This window comes from Oryctolagus cuniculus, chromosome 13 (genome assembly GCF_051225735.1).
Source record: "Oryctolagus cuniculus isolate XC-2025 breed Fujian yellow rabbit chromosome 13, ASM5122573v1, whole genome shotgun sequence".
NCBI classification, from domain to species: Eukaryota; Metazoa; Chordata; class Mammalia; order Lagomorpha; family Leporidae; genus Oryctolagus; species Oryctolagus cuniculus.
Window position 1 is genome coordinate 34,383,199 of NC_142879.1, and position 25,862 is coordinate 34,409,060.

A 25,862-nucleotide genomic window follows, 5' to 3' on the forward strand; every position below is an offset into this window, starting at 1 on the left:
GCCCTACCAACCACATGGCAGACCCAAATAATGTTCCAGGCTCCTGGCTTCAGCCTGGCCCAGCCCTGGCTGATATGGGCATTTGGGGAGCGAACCAGCAAATGAAAGACATCTCTTGCTCACTCTGCCATCCAAGTAGATGAAAATAAACACTTTTAAAAAATCTTACTCCTAAGATAGTAGAGACAGCAAAAACTACACTGGAACTCAAAAATAAAACCTATACTTAAGAAAGACAGAGCTTTAGGAGAAGGAATCAAATACTGAGGGCCTACAAAGAGACAGGCACTATGCTAAGGTTTAGGTCCTTACATCTAGGATCTTAGGGATTACAAAAAAACAAACAGATAACTAAAATATAGCATGTTTAAGTACTATGTCAGGGAAGGGCTCTGTCATATGAAAACAACTAGTCAAATCTAATTGGGGAACAAAGAATCAACAAGCGTCTCCAAAAGACAAGATAAGAGTTGAGAACAGATATACAAGAAGTTAGTCAGATGTGATAGGGCAGAAAGTGCAAAATTTCAGCAAAAAAAAAAAAATCCACTGAAATGTAAAAAGCAAAAACACACGAAAAGAATAGCACACTAACCTTGGAGGCTTTTTCAGCTTTAAGTTTTCGAACTACTTCTCCTTGGCAAGCTACTTTGTCAAAAAGTGCTTTGGCTTCTGGTGTTTCTGGACCCCTAGGGTCAGAGTTTCCAGCAGGACTTGAATCTGAACTCTGAGATAATGGGGGCTGACCAGGTACATACTCCTTCCCAGTTTTGGCTTTGTATTCAGCTTTCAGGGACAGCAAGCATTCTACAGCTTCGTTAATTTTAGCCTAAAATTAAAGAGGAAATGAGACAAATATTTAATACTTTCTGAGCTATCTAAAAATTTCAATCCCATTTAAAAATGGAATTATCACCAAAATACAGTCAGCCATCTGTATATGTGGGAAACTGTCAATTTATTCTGCTGGAGAACAAAAGCAGTTGGAAAACAAAACAAAATTTATCTCAGGGGCCAGAACTGTGGTGAAGCTGCTGCTTTCAACACAAGCATTCCATATATGAGCACCAGTTCAAGTCCTAGCTGCTCTTCTTCCAACCCAGCTCCCTGTCTACACACCTGGGAAAGCAGTGGAAGTACTTGGGTCCCTGCCACCCACGTGAGAGACCCATATGGGGTTCTGGGCTCACGGCACCAGCCTGACTCAGCCCTAGCTATTGTGGTCATCTAGGGAGTGAACAAATAGATGGAAGACCTCTCTCTCTGTTTTTCCCTCTCTCTCTCTGTTACTTTGCCTTTCAAAAGAAATAAATAAATCTCTTTTTTGAAAAAAGAGATTTTAAAAAAGGCAGTAGCAGAGAGCTGGATCGCAAGCAGAGCAGTCAGGACTCAAACTGGTGCCCATATAGAATGCTGGCACTGCAGGCACTGGCTTTATCTGCTACGCCCCAGTGCCGGTCCCAGTAAATAAAGCATATGGGGGCCAGCACTGTGGTGTGGCAGGTGAGGCTGCTGCTGACAGTACCGACATCTCATATGGATGCCAGTTCAAGTCCTGGCTGCTCTACTTCCAGTCCAGCTCTCTGCTACAGCATGGTAAAGCAGTAGAAGATGGCCCAAGTGTGTTTGGGCCCCTGTACCTTTGTGGGAGACCCAGGGGAGGCTCCTGGCTTCTGGCTTCCAATCAGCACAGTTTCAGCTATTGCAGCCATCTGGGGAATGAACCAGCAGATGAAAGACCTACTGATCTCTCTCTCTCTTTCTCTCTGCCTTTCAAATAAATAAATAAATCTTTAAAAAAAAAATCCATCTGTACTGAATGTACAGACTTTTTTCTTATCCTGACTCCCTAAACAATATGGTATGATAACTATATACATAACATTTACAATATTAAGTATTACAAATTACCTAGAGAGGAGTTAAAGGATACAATAGAATATTCACGGCTTATACACAAATCTGATGCCAATTTAAGTAAAAGATTGTAAGTAAAAGATACCAAAATAGCTTTGGATTTTGGTATCCTTGGGGTCCTGGAGCCAATCTCCCACATTCATCAAACTAAGACTGTTTTCCTGGCCAGCGCCACGGCTCACTTGGCTAATCCTCCGTCTGCGGTGCTGGCACCCTGGGTTCTAGTCCCAGTTGCTCCTCTTCCAGTCGAGCTCTCTGCTGTGGCCCGGGAAGGCAGTGGAGGATGGCCCAAGTGCTTGGACCCTGCACCCCATGGGAGACCAGGAGGAAGCACCTGGTTCCTGGCTTTGGATCCACGCAGCGCACCGGCTGTAGCAGCCATTTGCGGGGTGAACCAACAGAAGGAAGACCTTTCTCTCTGTGTCTCTCTCTCACTGTCTAACTCTGCCTTTAAAAAAAAAAAAAAAAAAAAGACTGTCTTCCTATAAGCTAGTTAATCATAGGAAAACTCTGTTAAATCATCAGCCCAAAGTAACAGAGAAAACTAAAGTTAAAAATACAAATCATATACACTATCTCAGATACTCACCATAAAAATAAACACATGTAAACATACAATACTATAACTTTCCAATTTATATAAGTAAACAAATAAATCATAGAACATCAAGCAAATTGTCAGTGTCATGCCCTGGGTCTACAGACAGTGAAGTCAAAATGTACAAAATAATAAAAATTAGTTGAATGGCTTTGCCTACACAAATCTTTTTTTTTTTTTTTACAGGCAGAGTGGACAGTGAGAGAGAGAGACAGAGAGAAAGGTCTTCCTTTTGCCGTTGGTTCACCCTCCAATGGCCGCCGCGGCCGGCGCGCTGCGGCTGGCGCACCACGCTGATCCGATGGCAGGAGCCAGGAGCCAGGCGCTTTTCCTGGTCTCCCATGGGGTGCAGGGCCCAAGCACCTGAGCCATCCTCCACTGTACTCCCTGGCCACAGCAGAGGGCTGGCCTGGAAGAGGGGCAACCGGGACAGAATCCGGCGCCCCAACCGGGACTAGAACCCGGTGTGCCGGCGCCGCTAGGCAGAGGATTAGCCTAGTGAGCCGCGGCGCCGGCCCTGCCTACACAAATCTTATTTCCTTCTTCAAAAATTACTTATTTATTTGAAAGGCAGAGCGACAGAGATTTTCTATCCACTAGTACACTCCCTACATGCCTACAACAGGAATCAGGAACTCCATCCAAGTCTTCTTTGACAGGGGCTGATGCACTCGGGCCATCATTCATTGCCTTAGTCAGCATGCTAGATCAGAAGCTCAACAGCTAGGACCCAATCAGGGACTCCAATGTGGAAGAATGCGCATGCAGTGGCTTAACCTACTGTGCCACAACATCATGCCCCAATTACTTTCTTCAGTCTACTCAGCAGACTTTACCTTTCATTTAAAAAAATGAAGTTTGGGCCCAAGCACTGAATAGCTATGTCACTCTTTTGAAAATTTACAATGAAATGAGAAAACTTTAAATACTCACCTATGTATTTCAACCTCTGATAGGTCAATAAAATTATAACGAGAAAGACTAAGACACTGAGCCCAACTGAGACATTTATGATTCTAGTGGAGGATAGAAACGAGACTAAAGGCCCCAAGCTGGATATATTGCCTGAAACAGTGGTACTATCTAACTACAGAATAATGGACCATCTCAGGGCCTTAAAATAGAGAGGAAAAGTACCTGCAAATTGCCTTGTCAATTTTTTACTGCTACATTATAGCAGTGCTTCAGATAGCTGACACCCAAAAGAATGCCAGGAATGAGGATGAGTGTTTGGCACAGCAGTTAAATTGCCGCTTAGGTATTCCTAGTTTGAGACCCTGCTATTGGATCTGACTCCAGCTTCCTGCTAATGCAGACCCTGTGAGGCAGTATTGATGGCTCAAGTAATTGGGTTTCTGCCACCCAGAGTGGAGACCTGAACTGAGCTCCTGGCTCCCAGTCTAGGCCTGAACCAGCCTAGTCATTGCAAGCCTATGAACAGCCTGACCCAGCCCTAGTCATTGCAAGCATTTGAAGAATGAATCAGTGGATGGATGAAAGCTCTATTTCTACCTCTCAAACAAGTAAGTCAGTAACTAAAAGAAAATTTTTAAAAAGAGTCCTCCCTGACCAACACCTCCCCCTCCCTCCATAAATGGAGAAATGGAAGAGAACGCTCGCATGGTCACATATAGAATGAAAAGTACTCAAACAGCTATTTTTGCAGCAGCCAGTAGGTGGAAGCATTTCTCTAAATGACCAATAGTACATTTTGACTGTCATCAAATGGGAAGGGGAACAATACTGATGCTGTGAAAATATCCCCTTATCCCCAGTGTCATGGCATAGTGGGTTAAGCCGCTGCCTATAATGTCAGCATCCCATATGAGCACCAGTTTGAGTCCTGACTGCTCTTCTTCTATTTTTTAAAAGATCTACTTATTTATTTGAAAGTCAGAGTTACAAAGAGAAAGAGAGGCAGAGAGAAAGTCTTCCATCCGCTGATTCACTCTCCAGATGGCCACAATGGCCAGAGCTGTGCCGATCCAAAGCCAGGAGACAGGAGCTTCTTCCACATTTCCCACGTGGGTGCAGGGGCCCAAAGACTTGGGTCTTCTTCTACTGCTTTCCCAGGCCATAGCAGAGAGCTGGATCGGAAGTGGAGCAGCCAGGACTCGAACCAGTTTCCATATGGGATGGCAGCACTGTAGGTGGTGACTTTACTCACTGTGCCACAGTGCTGGCCCCTGCTCTACTTCTGATCCACCTCCCTGCTAAGGCACCTGGGAAAGTAGCAGAGAATAGCCCAAGTGCTTGGGTCCTTGTACCCATGTTGGAGACCTGGAAGAGGTTCCTGTCTCCTGGCTTCGGCTGGCCCAGCCCTGGCGACTGCAGCTATTTGGGGAGTGAACCAATGGATAGAAGATCTCTCTTTCTGTAATTCTACCTTTCAAATAAATAAAGAAATCCTAAAAAAAAATAAAATGTAACATATACTTCAGTCAAAACCTAGTATCATTTGAAGGTTTCCCTATGAACAGCCTGAGATAACCACAGATCAAAAACCTTGTGATAGTTCATTTGCTATTCCCTGAATACAGCTTCACCTGCTTACCTCCCATACTTTCCTAGTGAGTGCTACCATTTATTCCAGTGATCCTCAAAGCATGATTCCTGGGCCAGTAGCTTCAGCCATCACCCAGACATCTTTTCAGAAACACATATTCTCTGCATACTCTGAACTAATCAAATCAAAAAGACAAGGGGGAAGGGAAGGTAGCACCTTGTGTTTCAGAACAAGAAAGCTGGGGAATCATGGCTCTCTATTTGGTTCTATACTTAGAATGCATTCCTACAAGCTTTGTTTCCCATAAAGGGCTTCTCCTACTTTAGGACTATTTTAAACTTATGAGTTATATCCTCATTCTAAGACACTTTCAATCACAAACACTTCTAAGAATTTATACATATCACACATGACTACAGCCACATCACAGAAAATCATGAGTTTATGTGCTTCTTCCCCAGTAACCTCTCTCTCTTGAATGTTTCTTGTTTGTATTTTCAGAGCTTGGCACACAGCAGATATGAATAAATGGGGACAGTTACGTAAAAATATTTGGAGAATGAATAAATAGAGTAATTGGGGGAAGATACTTGAGCAGGCAATCTCTAAATGTATTATATAAGATGAGGTGGCCCCAACTAGTATGAACTTATATGCTTACTCACAAAGTGGTCTTGACCTGCTCCAACATACTGACCTTGGGGGCCTTCTCGGCTTTCAGCTTACGCACGACCTCCCCTTGTGCAGCAACTTCATCATACAGAGATTTACTTTCCAGAACACTTGTTGATGACTTAGAAGAAATATTCTGTATGACTGCAGTGGGAGGATTCCCAGGTTTATATTCCTGGCCAGTCTTCTCCTTATATTCAGCTTTCAGAGCCAAAAGCTGTTTTACAGCTATATCTATATCTTCTTTCGCTGCTTTTTTGCTTTTTAATTCACGAACCACATCCCCTTGAGCAGCCACTTTGTTGTAAAGGAGCACAGGATCCTCAGATGTAGCACAAGTGTTACTCAGAGAAGGTGCTGGTCTGTCTTTAAAAGGAGCAGTTGTCTACCGAGGTAAAAAAAAAAAAAAAAAAAGTAAAATAATTAATTCATGTTAAATGTATTCCCATAAAACTTAAGTTAAAAACAAAATTTTATGTGAATAATTTAAGTTTAATAAATAAGTGATTTAAGTGAATAAATAATTTCTTTCCTAAAATCTTATTCTTGTGAAAAATGACAGAACTGAACAAGGGAAGGGGGTACACTGATATTCACTGGAGCATATTTTATCAAAGTAAAAAAGCTAAAAATACACTAAATCCTTATCATTAGAGGACTATGATACAACTATCAGGTCTGAAAATAAATCATTGTTACATCCTAGCTGTGCAACTTCAATTCATTATTTAAGCTATTTCCCATACTATAAAACAGAGTACATTTTATTTAACTCAACAGGTTGATGGGAAAATAAAAGCAATAAATCTGAAAGCCCTTAATCACAGAGGCTGAGAAATAGTGAGCATCAATAAGCATTAAGTAACATCACTAATTTTTTTTTAATTGAGAAATGGATAAAGATAGAGATATTTGGTAAGGCAAGTTTCAAGCTCCATGAATATACTGTGATATAACTGTAACTCTCAACTGCGGAACAGATCTATTTGTGTATACGTTCATAGGTATGTATTTGTTTATAAATATATACAACATATAGAGTCATGTTCTTTAAAATCACCTCTGGATAGTGAAGAAGCATGTTATTTTCATTCTCAGTGGCATGTTTCTTCTGCCTCCAATGTGTTCCTCCTACTAAAACCCTTCCAACCTTAAAATCCAGCTCACAACTTATGTTCCCCATATCTTTTTACTTTAATGGTTTTCCTCTTAATTTTTCTAAATAATCTTATCCATATTCATGGGGGCACACGTATTAAACTCCAAATTTCTCATCAATATTCCAGAGCACTGTCCTGATCCTAGATCTGGCATTTTCAGAGGTCTTTAAATAGCTAAGATGAGGCTGGTGCTGTGGCACAGGTTAATCCTCTGCCTGCGGTGCCAGCATCCCACATGGGCACCGGTTCTAGTCCCAGCTGCTCCACTTCCAAGCCAGCTCTCTGCTGTAGCCTGGGAAAGCAGTAGAAGATGGCCAAAGTCCTTGGGCCCCTGCACCCACAAGGGAGACCCGGAAGAAGCACCTGGCTCCTGGCTTTGGATAGGCGCAGCTCCAGCTGTTGCGGCCATTTGGGGAGTGAACCAACGGAAGGAAGACCTTTCTCTATCTCTCCTTCTGTAACTCTACCTCTCAAATAAATAAATAAAATCTTTAATAAATAAATAAATAGCTAAGAGCCACTGTAAGCTGTACCAGAGATACCTTTTTACCTGGGTGTTAGGTTCTAAAATCAGCACAAACTTAAAATTATAACTCCCCCCAAATACTCTATGTCATTCATAATTTATAATATTGAAGTTTTATAAACCCATAAATACTAATATGCATATGTAAATGCACATTACATAGTAATTTTTTTGAAGATTTATTTTAGGGGCTGGTGTTTTGGCACAGCAGGTTAAGTCTCTGCCTGAGGTGCTAGCATCCCATATGGGAGCCAGTTTGAGACCCAGCTGCTCTACTTCCAAACCAGCACCCTGGAAATGCTCCTAGGAAAGCAACAGAAGTTGGCCCAAGTGCTTGGGTCCCTGCACCCATGTGGGAGACCCAGAAGAAGCTCCGGTCTAGCCCAACATAGTCTTCTGTGACCATGTGGGGAATAAACCAGTGGACAGAAGATCTGTCTCTTTCTCTCTTCTTCTCTCTGTAACTCTGCCTTTCAAATAAAAATAAAAATAGATCTTAAAAAAAAAAGATTTGGGGTTGGTGCTGTGGTGTAGCAGGTAAAGCTGCCACTTGCAATGCCAGCATCCCATATGGGCGCTGGTTTAAGTCCTAGCTGCTCCACTTCCTATCCAGCTCTCTGCTATGGCCTGGGAAAGCAGTGGAATGGCCCAAGTTCTTGGGTCCCTGCACTGATGAAGGAGACCTAGAAGAAGCTCCAGGCTCCTGGCTTCGGATCGGCTCAGCTCTGGCCATGGCAGCCAACTGGGGGGTAAACCAGCGGATGGAAGACTTCTCTTTCTCTCTCTCTTCCTTCTCTGTAACTCTGCCTTTCAAAAAATAAATAAATTTTTATTAAAAAAATCAAAAAATTAAAAAAATATTGGGGGGGGGCAGCACCATGGTATAGCAGGTAAAGCCACTGCCTGCAGTGCCAGCATCCCATAGGGGCACCAGCTTGAGTCCTGCCTGCTCCACTTCTGATCCAGTTCTCTGCTATGGCCTGGGAAAGCAGTAGAAGATGGCCCAAGACCTTGGGTTCCTGAACCCCTGTGGGAGGACTGGAGAAGCTCCAAGCTCCTGACTTCTGATCAGGTCAGCTCTCTTTCTGCTTCTGCATCTGCAATTCTGCCTTTCAAATAAATAAATCTTAAAAAAAAAATTGGGGGCCGGCGCCGCGGCTCACTAGGCTAATCCTCCGCCTTGCGGCGCCGGTACCCCGGGTTCTAGTCCCGGTCGGGGCGCCGGATTCTGTCCTGGTTGCCCCTCTTCCAGGCCAGCTCTCTGCTGTGGCCTGGGAGGGCAGTGGAGGGTGGCCCAGGTGCTTGGGCCCTGCACCCCATGGGAGACCAGGAAAAGCACCTGGCTCCTGGCATCGGATCAGCGTGGTGCGCCGGCTGCAGTGCGCCGGCCACGGCGGCCATTGGAGGGTGAACCAACGGCAAAGGAAGACCTTTCTCTCTCTCTCTCTCACTGTCCACTCTGCTTGTCAAAAAAAAAAAATAAAAAAATAAAAAAAAAAATTGGGGGCTGGTGCTGTGGAGTAGCACGAATAGCCAACATGTTGTGGCTTTAACTGCTACACCACAACACCAGTCCCAATACACTTTTTTTAATTTTTTTTTTTTTTTTTTTTTTTTTTTTGACAGGCAGAGTGGACAGTGAGAGAGAGAGAGACAGAGAGAAAGGTCTTCCTTTACCATTGGTTCACCCTTCAATGGCCGCTGCGGCCGGTGCATTGCGCAGATCCGAAGCCAGGAGCCAGGTGCTTCTCCTGGTCTCCCATGGGGGTGCAGGGCCCAAGGACTTGGGCCATCCTCCACTGCACTCCCGGGCCACAGCAGAGAGCTGGATTGGAAGAGGGGCAACCGGGACAGAATCCGGCGCCCCAACTGGGACTAGAACCCAGGGTGCCAGCGCCACAGGTGGAGGATTAGGCTATTGAGCTGCGGTGCCGGCCCCAATACACTTATTTTTAAGAATGGGTACTGATGGTGGTCAACAGAATATATCAATGTAACACCGAAGTAATCACACTGCCTTGTATGTGATCAAGTTTCATTTGTGTCAAACACAGAACAGTGCAGGAAAAAAGTTTCTCACAATCAAAAATAAAACTATAGAAATTCATGATAATCATAAGAAAAAGCTAAAAGCCCTGCATTAGTGCCTTTAGTCTACCACCAGGTATATTAAAAACACCGATTTCCATAACACTAGCCATCTGATAAAAGCACAAGTGCAGGGAGCTGGTGTTGTAGCATGTTGGATAAAGCCAACACCTGCAATGCCACATATGGGTGCTGATTTGAGTCCTAGTTGCTCCACTTCCAATACAGCTCCCTGCTAATGGCCTGGGAAAAGCTATAATAGATGGCCCAACTCTTTGGGCTTCTGCCACCCATGTAGGAGACACAGAAGAGGCTCCTGGCTCCCAGCTTTGACCTGGCCCAGCCCTAGCTGCTGAGGAATGAACCAGCAGATTGAAGACATATCTCTCTCGCTCTCTCAAAAAAAAAGAAAAAAAAGAAAAAAGTGCAGATGGAGAGGTGCCAAAAAACACAAAAGACACAGGAGGAAAAAAAAAAAACCTGATGAAGTAAGGTAAACCCTGGATCAGACTTCAGTTTTGACATACTGGTCTGTATTGGAGGAAAACACTTTCAAAGATCTATCTATACATCAAAGGATAAAACGTTATTCTTAAGGTTTAAGTTTATAAAGGACCTGAAACTGCAATGCTGGGTATAAATGCCAGTCAAATGTATGTGAATTTCTGTAAGGATTTGTGCAGGTTTCAAGGCATGTCCACAGTTTTCTGGACACTCCTTCCACCAAGAGGTGGAGGTCTCCATCCCCTCCTCCTGAATCTGGACAAGCTTACAACTGCTTTGATCCATTCAATGTAGCAGAAGTGACTCTGAGACTTCCAAGGCTAAATCATAAAAGGCAATGCTGAGACAGCCATTTGGCACAGCAATTAAAATGCTAGTTGGGAATCACACATCTTCTATCAGAATGCCTGGTTTTATTTCCCGTTCCAGGTTCTGCCAATGATTATCCTAGGAGATAGCAGAGACAGTTCAAATGTTTGAGTCACTGCAACCACATGGAGACTAGGATGGAGATCTGGTCTGGCTTCAATTCCCTCCTGAATGGCCTGGCTGTTGTGGGCATTTGGGGAGTAAACCAGGAGACAGAAATCTAGATGTTTCTGTTTACCTGTCTCTGATGCTCTGCCTTTCAAATAAATAAAAATTAAAAAACAAAAAGGGAATGCTGCGTCTGTCTTATTTATTGGTCACTCACAATTGGAGGCCTGCACTGTCACAGAAGTTTTATGACTGACACCACCACGCTGGAGTATGTGGTTATTCCAGTCAACACTTCCACTTGAGCTGCCAGCCAACATCAACTGGCATTCAGATGACTCCTCATCTATCCAGATCACTTGAGCGTTTGATAACTGCTACCCAGCCACCATCTGCTTCTTACCACATCAGATGCATAGGTTTACCCCCATCCTATTTGTCTTGATAAATCAGAACTTTTCCGGTATGTGATTATGTAGAACATGAAGTTTTAATTTTTTTTTCCTTTTCACTGAGTTTATATAGTTTTTAATTTTATGTAAATTAGAATTTCAAATCTGATTGGGCACTGTGGTGTATTGAGTTAAGCTGCTGTCTGAGACACCGATATTGCATCTGGGATGGTTTGAGTCCCAGCTACTCTGATTCTGATCCAGCTTCCTTCTACTGCACAAACTGGGAGGCAGTAGATTATGACTCAAGCATTAGGGGACCTGGATGGACTTCTGGACTTTGCCCTAACTCAGCCACAGCTATTATAGGCATTTGGGGAGTGAACCAGTGGAAAGAAAACTCCCCATCATTTTGCCTTTCAAATAAATCTAACAAACAAAACAAAACAACCTCAAGTCACACTGTAAATAATTCTAAATTCTTATCTCCCAAAAAGCTCAGGTGTTTCTGTCTTCCCTGGCTCAAGTTATTTACCATTTATTTACACAGTCACCCAAAACAAAAACAAAAGGTTACTATCTTGTCAATTCTATTTCTTGATCCATCATCTTCTTTATATACTCCATGCTCTCATCCTTTAGCTTTCCAACAATTTATAACAAAGTTTTCTAACCTCACATCCAAGCTACCCTTCAAACTGTCTTCTACACAGCTGTCAGCTCTTCAGCAACTAACTGCCAAGTTCTATGCATCTCACATTACACATTTCACATCAAGGTGCTCCAAGGTGCAACAGGAAGTTCATAGGAATGCTAACAGAGCATTTAAAACATTCAAGGGAACAGAAATATACCCAACATCTGTTAAATACTGTGCTATAAACTCAAAGTGGTTCAGTTTTAACATCAGAGGGATGTACTACATGGCTTTCAATGATGTTACATATTTGAAAAGCTGGGATTCCCATGGTGGTTGTGTTAGAAACCAACTACCACATGCAAGTCAATGTGGACATGAAATAAACATGGTAGTAGCTTATCTGAGTCTAAAACTTGAGGGGAAAAATTATTTTCTTTCAATTTGTGTATTCTAAACATTAACAAAGATCATTGATCAAAGAATCAAAAACATATCTGTAAAAGTCAGTATTTTACCTCATTTTTTATGGTTTCTACTTTAGTCTTTTCCTTTGAGCCAGATGTTGGCATTTCCTTTGTATGTCCATCTGGAATGTATATCAAAACGCATGGGGCTTCTTTGCAACTATGCGGGCTAAAAAGAAAATGAAGGGACAAAAAAGTTTACTTGAACAAAATTAACAGTAATTAAAACTGAACTCTGAAATAAATTCCAAGGCACCGTTAGTGTCTTTTCAAAGTACAAATAAATAGTCCATTTTGAATATTCAAACCAGAGGCTGTTTAGAATAGTTTAAAAACAGTAACTACATAAAAACTGACAGGTCTTATTATTATAAACTTTCAGTTTGTGAACTTTCGTACACACAAACAACCTAACTCCAAGGCAGAAATATCTGATATGTCTGCCACCACAAACAGCATTAGAGGATATTAATGATATCACTTTTGATTTAAGGAAATGTATCCACATGCCACAGTGAATCTGCTTACAGAAGAATTTCTCCAAAGCATCTATAAGAATTTTTTTTTTAAAGATTTGTTTATTTTAAAGATGGAGTTGCAGAGAGGCAGAGCTAGAGAGCTCTTCCATCAGCTGATTCACTCCCAAATGACCATGATGGCCGGAGCTGGGCTGATCCGAAGCCAGGAGCTTCTTCCAGGGTTCCCACATGCATGCAGGGGTCCAAGCACTTGGGTCATCTTCCACTGCTTTCACAGGCACATTAGCAGGGAGCTGGATCAGAAGTGGAGCAGCTGGGACTCGAACTGGCGCCCATACAGGATGCCAATGTTGTAGGCAGTGGCTTAACCCACCACACTATAATGCTGGCTCCTGTAAGAATTTCTTAATTTAGGGGCCGGTGTTGTGACATAATGGGTAAAGTGACTATCCAATATGCCAGCATCTCATCTGGGTGCCAGTTTGTGTCCCGGCTGTTCCACTTCCAATCCAGCTCTCTGCCGGTGTGCCTGGAAAAGCAGTAGAAGATAGTTCAGGTTCTTCGGCCCCTATACCCATGTGAGAGACCTGGAAGAAGCTCCTGAATTGTGGCTTCAATCTGGGTTAGCCCTGGCCAATGCAGCCATTTGGTGAGTGTACCAGAGGATAGAAGATACCTCTCTCTGCTTCTCCCTCTCTGTAACTTTGTCTTTCAAATAAATAAAATCATTGTGTTTTTAAAAAAAAAGAGAAAGAAAATAATTTTTCAATTTGGGGCCCACATTGTGATGCAGCCAGTTAGGTCAATGCCTGTGATGCTGGCATCCCACATGGATGCCAATTTGAGTCCTAGCTGCTCCACTTGCAATTCAGTTCCCTGCTAATGTGCTTGGGAAGGTAGCAGAAGATGGTCCAAATCATTTTAGTACCCACATGAGAGTCCCAGATGGAGTTCCTAGCTCCTGGCTTCAGCCTGACCCAGAGCCAGTCATTTGGGGAGTGAACCACTGGATGGAAGATCTCTCTCTCTCTCTCTCTCTCTCTCTCTAACTCTTCCTTTCAAATAAACAAATCTTAAAGAAAAGAAAAAAAAAAAAGAAAAGAAAAGAAAACCAGGGGCCAGCGCTGTGGTGTAATGGGTTAACACCATGGCCTGAAGTGCCGGCATCCCATACGGGTGCCGGTTCTAGTCCCGGCTGCTCCACTTCCAATCCAGCTCTCTGCTATGGCCTGGGGAAGCACTAGAAGATGGCCCAAGTCCTTGGGCCCCTGCACCCACATAGGAGACCTGGAAGAAACTCCTGGCTCCTGGCTTCGGATTGGCACAGCTCCAGCCGTTGCAGCCATTTGGGGAGTGAACCATCAGATGGAAGATTTCTCTCGCTCTGTGAAACTCTGCCTTTCAAATAAATAAATCTTTAAAAAAAAAATCTTCAATTTCAAAGGGTACAATAATTAGCAATAATTTGTTTGTGATACCAATAAGAAAAAGACTTCCGTGAATATTATAGTAAAAACTACAAAGTATACAGAGTAAGAGAAATAATTTAGAGACAGTAAGATCCTTTCTCCCATTATTTTTTAAGATTTATGGGCTGGCGCCATGGTGCAGTAGGTTAATCCTCTGCCTGCGGCACCGACATCCCACATGGGCACCGGTTCTAGTCCGGCTGCTCCACTTCCAATCCAGCTCTCTGCTATGGCCTGGGGAAGCACTAGAAGATGGCCCAAGTCCTTGGGCCCCTGCACCCACATAGGAGACCTGGAAGAAGCTCCAACTCCTGGCTTCAGATCGGTGCAGCTCTGGCTGTTGCAGCCATTTGGGGAGTGAACCAACGGAAGGAAGACCTTTCTCTCTGTCTCTCTCACTGTCTGTAACTCTACTTCTCAAATAAAATAAATAAAAATCTTAAAAAAAATAAGATTTACCTATTTATCTGGAAGGCAGAGTGACAGAAAAGGAGAGACAGAGGGAGGTCTTCCAACTGCTGATTCATTCTCCAAATGCTGGCAACAGCTGAGGCTGGGCTAAGCCAAGGCCAGGAACTCCATCTGGGTCTCCCATGTGGGTGGCAGGGACTAAAGTACTCCAGCCATCATGTGTTGCCTCTCAGGAACACTATTACAAAGCTGAATTGGAAGCATTATAGCTGTGACTCAAACCAGACACTCTGGTATGGGATGAAGGTATCCCAAGTAGCGGCTTAATCTTCTGAATAACACCCACCTCCTCTTAAATATTTTTAATAGCTTTATTGAGCTAATTCACACCCCAAAAAATTACTCTTTGAAAGCATGTAATTCAGTGGCTATGTAAAAATGGGCAACCATAACCACCACACAACATTTCTGAGGCTGCAATGCATCCTATTGTTAGTTCAGGAATATCACTCATTAATTAAGTCTGAAATATTAAATACAGAACAAATCAAACTGAGCAGAAATTTGTCAGTTATAGGATTTTAGTGAAAGTGTTGAAATTCTAACCTGTTACTCACTGTGAGAACTGTAAGCACTTCTATGAAGATGTTCATTTATGTTTACTTACCTCACAGGTTCATAAGGTTGATCACAGATGAAGAATCCTCTTCTCTGGAGCTGAATAATGTCTCCTTTCTTCAGATCCTTAAGGCACGGGTCCCCTAGCATTAGTTCCTCACGCTAGGAAGATGACATCAGATCAAAACACATTTTTGCAAAATTAAAACCACTCTAAAATGCAGTTTTCCAGTAGCTGGAATATTTTCATTTTAAATAGATATATTAAAAAATTTATTACTTGAGCACACAGCAAAACAGGGTAGTGTTAAAGTAAATGACAATTCAATTTGTCACATTCTTAGAAGTCAACCTTTATAAACTGACAGGCTTCAGGAAACCTTTTAAGCAACTTAAATGGCATTCCTGTGGAAACAGGTAATTTTCCCAACATACATATGTGAAATGCATGTAAGAGGCATGTAACAAAAAAAAGAAGCATGTAACGGACATAGTTGAAGGTAAACTAACATAGTGCTTAAGTGCAAGGACTACAAGGCCAGGATGCCTGGGTTCAAGCCCAGCTCTACTATTCATTATGTGTGCTCATACAAGTTCCTTAACCCCTTTTCACTATCACCTATTACTTATTACTTATTATCACCTATTACCTATTACAGACCTATTACTTCTATTACTTTTTTTTTTTTTTTTAATTTTTTTTGACAGGCAGAGTGGACAGTGAGAGAGAGAGACAGAGAGAGAAAGGTCTTCCTTTGCCATTGGTTCACCCTCCAATGGCCGCCGCTGCAGCCGGCGCACCGCGCTGATCCGATGGCAGGAGCCAGGATCCAGGTGCTTTTCCTGGTCTCCCATGGGGTGCAGGGCCCAAGCACCTGGGCCATCCTCCACTGCACTCCCTGGCCACAGCAGAGAGCTGGCCTGGAAGAGGGGCAACCGGGACAGAATCCGGCGCCCCAACCGGGACTAGAACCCGGTATGCCGGCGCCGCAAGGCGGAGGATTAGCCTATTGAGCCACGGCGCCGGCCCTCTATTACTTTTTAACATGCTTTTACTTAAATAAAATTCTATAGATCATTGCTATTTTATTATAAAAACTAGATCAAATTAATTTTGAAAGTTCAATGTAAGTTTCTACAATAGGAAAAGGTGAAATGTGGTTTCTTTCAGGTTACCTTACTGTTCTTGTTGACATACTGCTTAAAGTCCTCATCTTTTCCTAGTACTGGTTTTGTGATCAAGTGCTCATAGGTGACACAGATTGCTGGAACAGGAAGAGCATGTGCAGTCTCTGCGAGCCAAGTGATCTTAGTGGTTTTCTTGTAGTCCTTGTTCTCCAAATTTAATTTTGCATCAAGAGATACAATTTTTCCATCTGCGTTTCTAAAGAGAAAGTTAAAAAGTAATCAAAGAAAATATACTATACTTGTCAGCAATGCAAAAGAACTTTTCAATAAATGGATAAGGGATTTTCTCTGGAAAAATTCCCATTAGTGCTAGGACGTAGTAGGTAAAGCCACTGCCTGAGGTGCTGGCAACCATATGGGTGCTAATTCGAGTCCTGACTGCTCCATTTTTGATCCAGCTTCCTCAGCTTCCTGCTAATGCGCCTGGGAAAGCAATGGAACATGGCCCCAAGAACCTGGGCCCCTGCACCTATGTGGGAGACCAGAAAAAGTTCCCGGCAACAGGCTTTGACCTGGCTCAGTCTTGGCCATTGCAGCCATTTTGGGAATGAACCAGCAGTTGGAAGATGTCTCTGTCTCTCTTCTTCTGTGTATTTCTGCATTTCAAATAAATCAATAAATATTTTTTAGAAAATCCAAATATTTAGTTGAACTTCTAATATGTGCTAGATGTGTGTAAGACATAATCTATGTTATCAAGATACTAATGAGGATGCACTGGAGAAGAAATACAAATATATCTGATGAAGAATATCAACATATTTATTATTTAGTCACCTCCACTAAGCATTATAAAATATGAAATACTGTATTTAAAAAACATCTAACAAATACAATCATAAAGATTTACTATACAATTAAAATTTCAATTTACACAAATTCATCTCAAGCATACTATATGTCACAAATAACTTGGAAATCAAAATATATACACACACTCCAGTAATTAGAAAGCCAAATTCATCATTAACCAATCAACTTTAAGGATTTTAGGATAAAGACTAAATTCTATTTATATGTACACAAATTCTATCCAAAGGATACTTCTATCAGGGAAACCATTTAACAAAAAAATTATGAAAACTAGGGGTATCAGGGCCGGTGCTGTGGTACAGTGGGTTAATGCCCTGGCCTGAAGCGCTGGCATCCCATATGGGTGCCGGTTTGAGATCCGGTTGCACCACTTCTGATCCAGCTCTTTGCTATGGCCTGGGAAAGCAGTGGAAGACGGCCCAAGTCCTTGGGCCCCTGCACCCACGTGGGAGACCAGGAGGAAGCTCCTGGTTCCTGGCATTGGATCGACGCAGCTTTGGTCGGTGCAGTCAATTGGGGAGTGAACCATCGGATGGAAGACCTCTCTCTCTCTCTTCCTCTCCTCTCTCTGTGTGACTCTGACTTTCAAATAAATATATAAATCTTTAAAAAAAAAAAAAAAAAAAAAACCTAGGGGTATCAGAATCAGAATCATTTCTGACATCTAGACACAGAAATTCTCTACATTACACCCTGATAATCTATTACTAAACTGGAACATATGTGGAAAAAACTTAATTTGTGCCCAGCATTTGCAGTATATATATCTAGGCAGATTTACTAGTCTGCAACATGAATAGTTCTGGATTAAGTAATGTTTAGTAAGTAAATAAACATAAAAGACTTCTCTTTCATGTTTATTTGAAAATAAAATAACTTACTTATGTATTTTAGTAATGTTGATGTTGCCCCAGTTGATAAACGTAACCATTTCCCCCTCTGACAAAGTCTCTGCATCAGCACCTTCAATGAAAATTTTGGGGCTGTACCACACAGGCTTCAAGCCTACATCAGGATTCTGGTAGGAAAAAGAAAAGGACAGTATTGGTGGAATCCAGTACGCAAATCTATTGCCTCATTCACTTTACTTTTTAACCAAAGAAAAGCTGTCTGCACTGATATACCATTAACAATTCAGTGCTGTATTAGGAAGAAAATGTTTTGCTTTTCCTCCACTGTTTTAATGCACAGGTTTTCCTAATTTTGTTCTTAGCATTTAAACACTACAAGCTTGTTATAAAAATAGTTACACTGGCCACAGTGTAGAAATCACTAGTTTGAAGCCCTGCTCTGTGACAACATTAACAATATTTATGAAGTTAGATATGTTAGCCTGCCCCTAAGATGATATCCAGCTTAAAATAATCATTGACTGATTTGGAGGTTAAGATCATATTATTTATAATTACTCTCTCTAACCAGAATCTGCTTTGCTACCTTCAGAATCTCACTGTTTTTAGAGAAAACAGAAAATAACATCATCCCTGAGCACTTGGGACAGAACACCATGGGGCAACAGATACAACCTTAGGAGGAAACCAGAATGCTTTGATATTACAGAAGGCAAATTTTAAAGAAAGGCTTCTATAAATTCATAGCTAAGACAAATTTTCTGCCTTCCAAGTGTGTAGTGTTTAAAAAAAAGTTAGGGGGAATAAAAAGAATGCTGTCTTTGTTAAATTTCAGTTTTTGTTTGGCAGAATTCACATAAAAAATGTGCAACTAGACAAGAGGAAGTAACTTAAACACTATGTGTTTAATAGTTTTCCAGTGAATGTACAAAGACATTTGAGAAAACTCAGTATCTAATAAAAACTATTATAACAGGCTCAGAAAAGAATATTGGCAGGCTAAAGAGAAAACACTTTGAGGGAAATGTTAAAAATGAAAATTCACAGATCAAATTCAATAATCCGGGGCCTGCGTTGTGGTTTAGCAGGTAAAGCTGCTGCCTGCAAACAGACATCCCATATGGGCACCTGTTTGAGCCCCCAGCTGCTCCACTTCCAGCTCCCTACTAGTGAGCCTAGGAAGGTTCAAGTTCTTGGATCCCTGCACCCACATGGAAGAAGATCCTGGTTCCTGGCTTTAGCCTGGTCCAGCCCCAGCCACTGCGGCCATCTGGCGAGTGAACCAATTGATGGAGGATCTCTCTCTCAATCTCTCACTCTCTTCCCCCCCCCCCCCATAATTCTAACTTTCAAATAAATTAACAAAATCTTTAAAAAAGAAAGAAAGAAAGACATTAATTGGGACTACCGCATCCTATGTCAGAGTGACTGGGTTCAAGTCACAGCTCTACTCCCAATTCCAGCTTCCTGCTAATGTGCATCCTGGGAGGCAGGAGGTGATGGTTCAAGTGTTTGTGTTCCTGCTACCCACATGGGAGACCTGAATTGGCTCCTGGCTCATCCTAAGCCCAACCTTTGGGCCATTGCAGGCATCTGGGGAGTGAATCAGTGGATGGGTACTCTGTCTACCTGTTATCATAAATAAACATCTTTTATAAAGTGATCTCCCTAATCAATTATACCTTGCTTACTCATGAGCACTATTTAGTAATTAAATTTAAGCTATCTGGGGCCAGTGCTGTGGAATAACGGTAAAGTCGCCGCCTGCAGTGCCAACATTCCATATGGGTAATGGTTCGAGTCCCAGCTGCTCCACTTCCGATCCAGCTCTCTGCTATGGCCTAGGAAAGCAGTAGAGGATGGCCCAACTACTTGGGCCCCTGCACCCATGTGAGAAGCTCCAGGCTCCTGGCTTCGGATCAGCCTAGCTCTGGCTGTTGTGGCCATTTGGGGAGAGAATCAGCAGATGGAAGACCTCTCTCTCTCTCTCTGCCTCTCCTTCTCTCTCTGTGTAACTCTGACTTTCAAATAAATAAATAAATAAATCTTTAAAAAAAAAAAAAGACTCCAATGTTTTGATGTAAAAAAAAAAAGTGAATAATTTGGTTAACAAAGAATGCACCTCATCTTCCACACAAAGACAAGCTCAGTATACTTGTATGGAAGGACTCCAGGAAGACATAAATTCTCTCAACATGCTAAATGCAATGTCCACAGAATAAAAATGGCTAAAATTTGATTGTTACCATTCTCTACAAAGTGCTGTGGATTATTACTAAATTTCTTCAGCAAGAAATACTTCAATTGGTTTCAAATTCTGACAAACAATGTTAAAAGAAAATGATCCTCAAATCACACTACTGCCATTAAAAGCACATTTCTCCTCATTATCTTGCTTGCTCCTTCTTTTAACAAAGAGAAAAACATTAGTGAAACTGTAGGGTAACCTTCGGGTGTTTGGAGACTTCTTTCATCTCCTCCTGAGCTTCAGGGACATTCACTGAAACTACTTCTTTCTTCAGTAATGCTACATATCGTGGAGCCACAGGGTCAATAACCTGCAACAAACAAATCCTTGTATTAAAACACTGTAGAATTTTTTTTAAAAAATCACAAATAAATAAGTAACAACACAGGAATACTAACTGGTTTTCTTTGTTACTGCATTTACTAATTGGTTTATCTGTTAACTTTTCTCTAATATTTAGCTATCAAGTAGAAAAAAAAGCAATTATAAACAAAGACTATATATAGGATTTAGAGTTCATTCACAAGAATAACTACTGGAGGGGCCAACGTCATGGCATGGTAAATTAATCCTCCACCTGTGGCGCTGGCACCCCTTATGGGCACCGGTTCTAGTCCCGGCTGCTCCACTTCTAGTCCCGCTCTCTGCTATGGCCTGGGAAAGCAGTGGAAGATGGCCCAAGTCCTTGGGCCCCTGCACCCACGTAGGAGACCAGGAAGAAGCTCCTGGCTCCTGGCTACGGGTCAGCACAGCTGCAGCCGTTGCGGCCAATTAGAGAGTGAACCAACGGAAGGAAGACCTTTCTCTCTGTCTCTCCCTCTCACTGTCTGTAACTCTACCTCTCAAATAAAAAAAAAAAAAAAAAAAAAAAAGAATAACTACTGGTAATAAAAAAAAAGATTAAATAGTGGTGGTAGTTGAAAGAAAGCAATTAAAGTGTAATATTAGAAGGACTTTGAAAATACTTTTTAAATTGGGTACTAGAAGGTGAAAAAAAATTACACTATCAGGTTATAATTAATCCTACAAGTAAATATGATGCTCAATTTTGTACTGTTGAAGAAATGCAGTTTAAGAGACTATAGGTATTTGTGTTTCAGTGTAGTTCAGTGTTAGGTAGCATAACTCGATCAAAAGCAGAACAGCATTAGGTCACTATAATAAGGCAAGTTTGTAGATTAGAAGTTTAAGCAAGATATTTCTATTGGCTTACATGCCATATATATATGTATATATATAGATACCAAGGTATTCTGATTTCTAGCAAGGGCCTGTACATACTGATAATCAGTAAATATATGCAGATTAACTGAATGAATGATTATGCTCATTATCTGTTAACCTAATCTACCTCTACAAGCACAGTAGCATACCCTTCTGAGGCTCATCTATTTTTCTCAATTCATGTTCAAATTAAAATTATCCATGACAACCAATCACAAGAGCAGTGTTTACACAACACATAAAGCATATGGGAGAAAAATGTAGATAACAGCACACAATGTAGAGCCAAATAGCTAAGTAAAGTAGTAGAAGCAATTTTTTTCATTAGGGAACAGTGGTGTTGGCTAATTAAACTTGGCTGGCTTTGTTTTATTTTGCATTTTCTGTTATTATCATTGTTAAGTTGGGTATTCTGTTTACTTTGAGGGTATCTTCTTTCTGAAAAGAATGACATTGTGTGGAAATTTTGAATGACTTCAGGGAAAAAGAAATCCTCAGAGGGTCACTCATGCTAAGTTTGGAAAACTAATTTTTCTTGTCTGCTACTCCTCATTCGCTTCTATTTCATACTAATTCAGCACCAGCTTCTCTCTAAATTTACTGTTTCATTCTTTCCTTTGCTTAAAGATCACTCACCAGTTAAGGGTTCTTTCTTTCAGCTTCTACTAGGCTATAATGATCAAAGATTTAATTTGCAATTACTCAGTTTGGTATTTAAACCAGTGAGATGAAATTTCTTTAAAGAAGCTAAAACATGACAATCCTATCTGAGACACTTATTAGTTCATTGCAGCTCTGCAGACTATTTCCCACAGGTGATTAACTAGAGTAAAAACTTGGAGAAACTATTGCACAGATTCTAAGGACACTTAATCCTAAGGAATTATCATTCCAATGATCTAAAGCCAAATCTGGAAATCTGTTCTTAGTGAGCACTCCACAAGATGGGTAGGATCAGGCCAGTATGGGAAACCTTGGATGGAAAAACTTTTAAACTCCTTTAAGTTCTAAATTTGTACAATTCTAAAAGTCTCTGTTTGGATGGTTTTCAAATTATTCCAAAGGCTAAGGATTTCAAAGAGGTGACACAGTAGGCATGAGGCAGAGAGAGGAGGAATTGGATGGAATGGAGTAGACCTTCCCCCATAACACACATGATCAGAACAAGTACACTTTTGTCTAATTCACTGGGACTTACTATAAAAATTTTCAGTGGAAGACTCCCTCCCTATCTGGGGGTAGAGAGAAAGTTTCTACTCTCCACATATTTTCTCTTACTCACCTGGGGCAGATGCAAGGGAGCTTGGATGAGAATTGGGGAAAACTGTTATCTGACTACTGAAATACTGGCATAAATTAAAAATTAAATCAGTAACACAAAGGTTGATGGAGACAAATAACAGCTCCTGAAACAAATACCTTATAGCTATGTCTTTTCTGCCTCTATTAAAAAGTTTAAATCTTTTTTTTTTTTTTTTTTTTTTTTGACAGGCAGAGTGGACAGTGAGAGAGAGAGACAGAGAGAAAGGTCTTCCTTTTTGCCGTTGGTTCACCCTCCAATGGCCGCCACGGCCGGCGCGCTGCTGCCGGCGCACCGAGCTGATCCGATAGCAGGAGCCAGGTGCTTCTCCTGGTCTCCCATGGGGTGCAGGGCCCAAGCACTTGGGCCATCCTCCACTGCACTCCTGGGCCACAGCAGAGAGCTGGCCTAGAAGAGGGGCAACCGGGAAAGAATCCGGCACCCCGACCAGGACTAGAACCCGGTGTGCCAGTGCTGCAAGGCGGAAGATTAGCCTAGTGAGCCGCGGCGCTGGCCAAAAAGTTTAAATCTTAACACTTATGTAAAATCAAGAATAAAATTAGCAAGGCTAATCAAAATGAGCCCTTGAAATGTCTACTAGTATCAAATAAATTATTTTTAATGGAACTGGATATATTTCATTCAACTATGATACAGAAAAATTATGTACTAGTTTCCTGTCAAGCTGAATAGTTAGGCTAAGAAAAAGAAAAATCAGAGTATGTTTAGAGAAACATTGAGATTACTAACTACCACAGAGCTCCCTGTCCCCTGCATCTTTTCTCACATTTTTTTTTTTTAAGAAGATTTATTTACTCATTTGAAAATTCAGAGTTACAGAGAGGCAGAGGCAGAGGCAGAGGCAGAGAGAAGTCTTCCATCCTCTGGTTTACTCCTCAAATGGCTACAATGGCCAGAGCTGGATAACTGTATAGTCTTTAGATTTGGGAATTTTTTGTTATTGTCTCTTTGAATATACTTTCTTTTTTTTTTTTTTTAAGATTTATTTATTTGAAAGGCAGAATTACAGAAAGGCAGAGGCAGAGGGTGAGGGAGAGACAGAGACAGAGTGGCCTTCTATCCACTAGTTCGCTCCCCAAACAGCCACAACGGCTGGAGCTAGGCCGATCCGAAGCCAGGAGCCAGGAAATTCTTCCAGGTGTCCCATGCGGGTACAGGAGCCCAAGGACTAGGGCTATCTTCCACTGCTTTCCCAAGCCATAGCAGAGCAAGATCGGAGGAGGAGCAGACAGATAATGAACCAGTGCCCTTACTACAGGTGGTGGCTTACCCACAACGCCACATCACTGGAGCATCATATCTTATCTTTACCATATATAATTCACTCAGAAGATAAGGCTCTGTCTCCAAAAAAGCATATAAAAAACTCCAGCTAATTTTGAAATAGAAGCTGTTTTTAAAAATGCTGAGTTAGCAAGAATTGGAGGGAGCCCAAAGAATAATGGTTGATTTTTGCCTTTAAGCTTATTTCATAATGCCACGGCACTCACTAAATTTAGTTCACAGACAGCTCACTTAAATTTTATCTGCTTATAAAGAACAAGCAAGCTAGAAAATAACTAAGCATTAGTTAGAGACCGCTGTGACATGAAGTCTACATAACAGTCCGTACCTCTGGGGTAGGAAAGGGTATGTTTCAGTGTAGGAAGCCATCAGGAAGGCCAACAATATAAATAGAAAGTACATGACCAGATTTTCACTTTCACTACCAATGAAACTTAAACATGACTCTATATTTTGTTGTTTTCTGCCTATTTTGTGTTTTATTGACTTCACAGTAAAGAACATGGAACGCTTCCCAAATTTGCATGTCATCTGGGGCTGGGATCACACTAATAATCTTCTCTGCATCACTCCAGTTTCACTATGTGGGCAGCTGAAACCAGCACAGGTTCTGCTTTTAAGATGGTGTTTAAAGATTAAAGAATCCACAGACACCAGGATAAACAAAGCAGATTCAAAATGCTCATCTCCTTTCACTCACTCCCAAATCTCCTCTAAAACAATATGAGAGGTATTGTTTTGTTTAAGGGCACAAACCAAGAAGGATTAACAGAAAGGAAAGAAGACAACATTAAAATCTAGAAGCTGAAAAACAAATGGAAATATCCCCTTCTCCATGCCACATCATCAGGCAACTGCCCCTCCTCTCAACAAAGATAGAAGTTCACTCTGTGAAAAGGAGGGGGCAGCAAAAGAGCTGAAGGTAAGGGTACTGCCCTGAAGACAAGGAGAGCAATGAATGTGTGACATTAGATGTCAAAGCCCTCAGCCGTCTTTCTGCACTCAGCTCCAGAGCCCTGGCAGCCAGGCCTTTATACTTCAGGCAGGTGACAGAAGGCACCCTCCTAGAAAACTGTCTATTCCAACAGACAAGATACAAAGGTCCTGACAAGGAGGTTCTCCAACTAACCAACCCAGCCAGATCATCCGCAGAAACACATGCAGCTGACAATCCCAACCCTTACCCTTAGGGCTGCCAATCACTCCTCAGTCTCCCACATTAAACACAAACAAATAACTAAGCTAATAAGTTAACTGAGAAATGTCTTTGAAATGAAAGAAACAAACCAAAATAACAACTGGAGGAAAGAGAATCTACAAATGGGGGGGGGGGGGCATTATTATTAAAATCATGGTGTTGTAGCGTGGAGGATAAAGCTGCTGCCTGTGATGTTGGCATCCTATATGGGCGCCAGTTTGTGTCCTGACTACTCCAACTTCCAATCCTCCCTGCTAATGGCCTGGGAGAAGCTGCGGGAGATAGCCCAAGTGTTTGAGCCCCTGCTGTCCATGTGGGAAACCCAAATGAAGCTCTTGGCTTTGGTCTGCCGCAGTGCTAGCCAAAGCAGTCATCCAAGTAGTGAACCAGTAGATGGAAGCTCTCTGTCTCTCCCTCTTTCTCTGCAACTCTTACAAATAAATAAATAAATATTAAAAAGAAATCATGAAATATAAATAGGAAATTATTTTGGAAACTCAGAGAACAAGAGAAACCTTGGAAATGTGATAGCATAAATAAGAAACTCAAATGAAGGGTGGGAAGTTGAGCAGCTCTACCAGAAAGCAGGGACAAAAGACAAGATGGAACGTGAAAGAGAAAATACAATTAAAAAACCAGTCCAGTAGCCCCAACATCTTCACAGGAAGCGTTCCTGTGAGATAAAGAAAACAAAGTAGAGAAAAAAAACAAAGAAAAAGAATGAATTCAGGAAAAATTTTCCAGAACCAAAGAAACGAGTTTCCAGATGAAACGACAAGTATTTCTAATGGATATGGAAGAAAATACACCTAAC

General features: G+C 41.6%; 1 protein-coding gene and 1 non-coding gene across 13 annotated transcripts in view; both read right to left on the reverse strand.

Moving 5' to 3' along the window:
* EPRS1 (glutamyl-prolyl-tRNA synthetase 1) overlaps window positions 1-25,862 on the reverse strand; it is an 83,250-nt gene that overhangs the window by 22,926 nt on the left and 34,462 nt on the right. For 8 of the 12 annotated variants that reach the window (XM_070055333.2, XM_089312212.1, XM_070055326.2 and 5 more), the window contains 7 exons: window positions 20,221-20,331; window positions 17,804-17,940; window positions 16,098-16,305; window positions 14,971-15,083; window positions 11,996-12,113; window positions 5,719-6,078; window positions 596-829 (listed from right to left, as the gene is read on the reverse strand). In XM_070055333.2, the coding sequence (XP_069911434.2) occupies window positions 596-829; window positions 5,719-6,078; window positions 11,996-12,113; window positions 14,971-15,083; window positions 16,098-16,305; window positions 17,804-17,940; window positions 20,221-20,331 (1,281 nt within the window). The remainder of the gene's footprint in view (window positions 1-595; window positions 830-5,718; window positions 6,079-11,995; window positions 12,114-14,970; window positions 15,084-16,097; window positions 16,306-17,803; window positions 17,941-20,220; window positions 20,332-25,862) is intronic. The other 4 variants (XM_089312213.1, XM_070055328.2, XM_070055327.2 and 1 more) reach the window with 1 other exon arrangement.
* On the reverse strand, window positions 24,347-24,455 carry LOC149122536 (U6 spliceosomal RNA). The gene has a single exon (XR_016220031.1). It is a non-coding gene; the product is annotated as a U6 spliceosomal RNA (small nuclear RNA).